Here is a 211-nt window from a genome sequence, read left to right as displayed (position 1 = left end):
TATGTCTGTATGCATGTATGTATGTATTGATAAGTGTAGCGAGATCTCACCTGCTTGTGGCCTACTCTCGAAGGAGACGAAGCCGCAGTTGCGGTTGCGCTTTTTTTCTTCTTCTGTGCGAGGATACATTATCTTGACAGACGTTATATTTCCATACTTGCCAAACTGCTGACATAAAAACTCCTCTGTAATCTACAGGAAAGTGAGAAAA

The 211-nt window shown here is 41.7% G+C and overlaps 1 protein-coding gene across 1 annotated transcript in view; it reads right to left on the bottom strand.

Moving 5' to 3' along the window:
• Positions 1–51: 51 nt before the first annotated feature.
• Positions 52–211, bottom strand: part of CSUI_009778 (rrm domain-containing) — a gene marked incomplete at both ends in the record, with an annotated part of 2,168 nt that continues 2,008 nt past the window's right edge. Inside the window, one exon of the mRNA XM_068069887.1 lies at positions 52–192. Coding sequence (XP_067918137.1) covers positions 52–192 — 141 coding nt within the window. The remainder of the gene's footprint in view (positions 193–211) is intronic.

The sequence above is a fragment of the Cystoisospora suis genome (assembly GCF_002600585.1).
Source record: "Cystoisospora suis strain Wien I chromosome Unknown contig_6032, whole genome shotgun sequence".
In the NCBI taxonomy this organism is placed as follows: domain Eukaryota; phylum Apicomplexa; class Conoidasida; order Eucoccidiorida; family Sarcocystidae; genus Cystoisospora; species Cystoisospora suis.
Note: the sequence above shows the minus strand (reverse complement) of the source record. Positions and strands in the feature narration are given on the sequence as shown.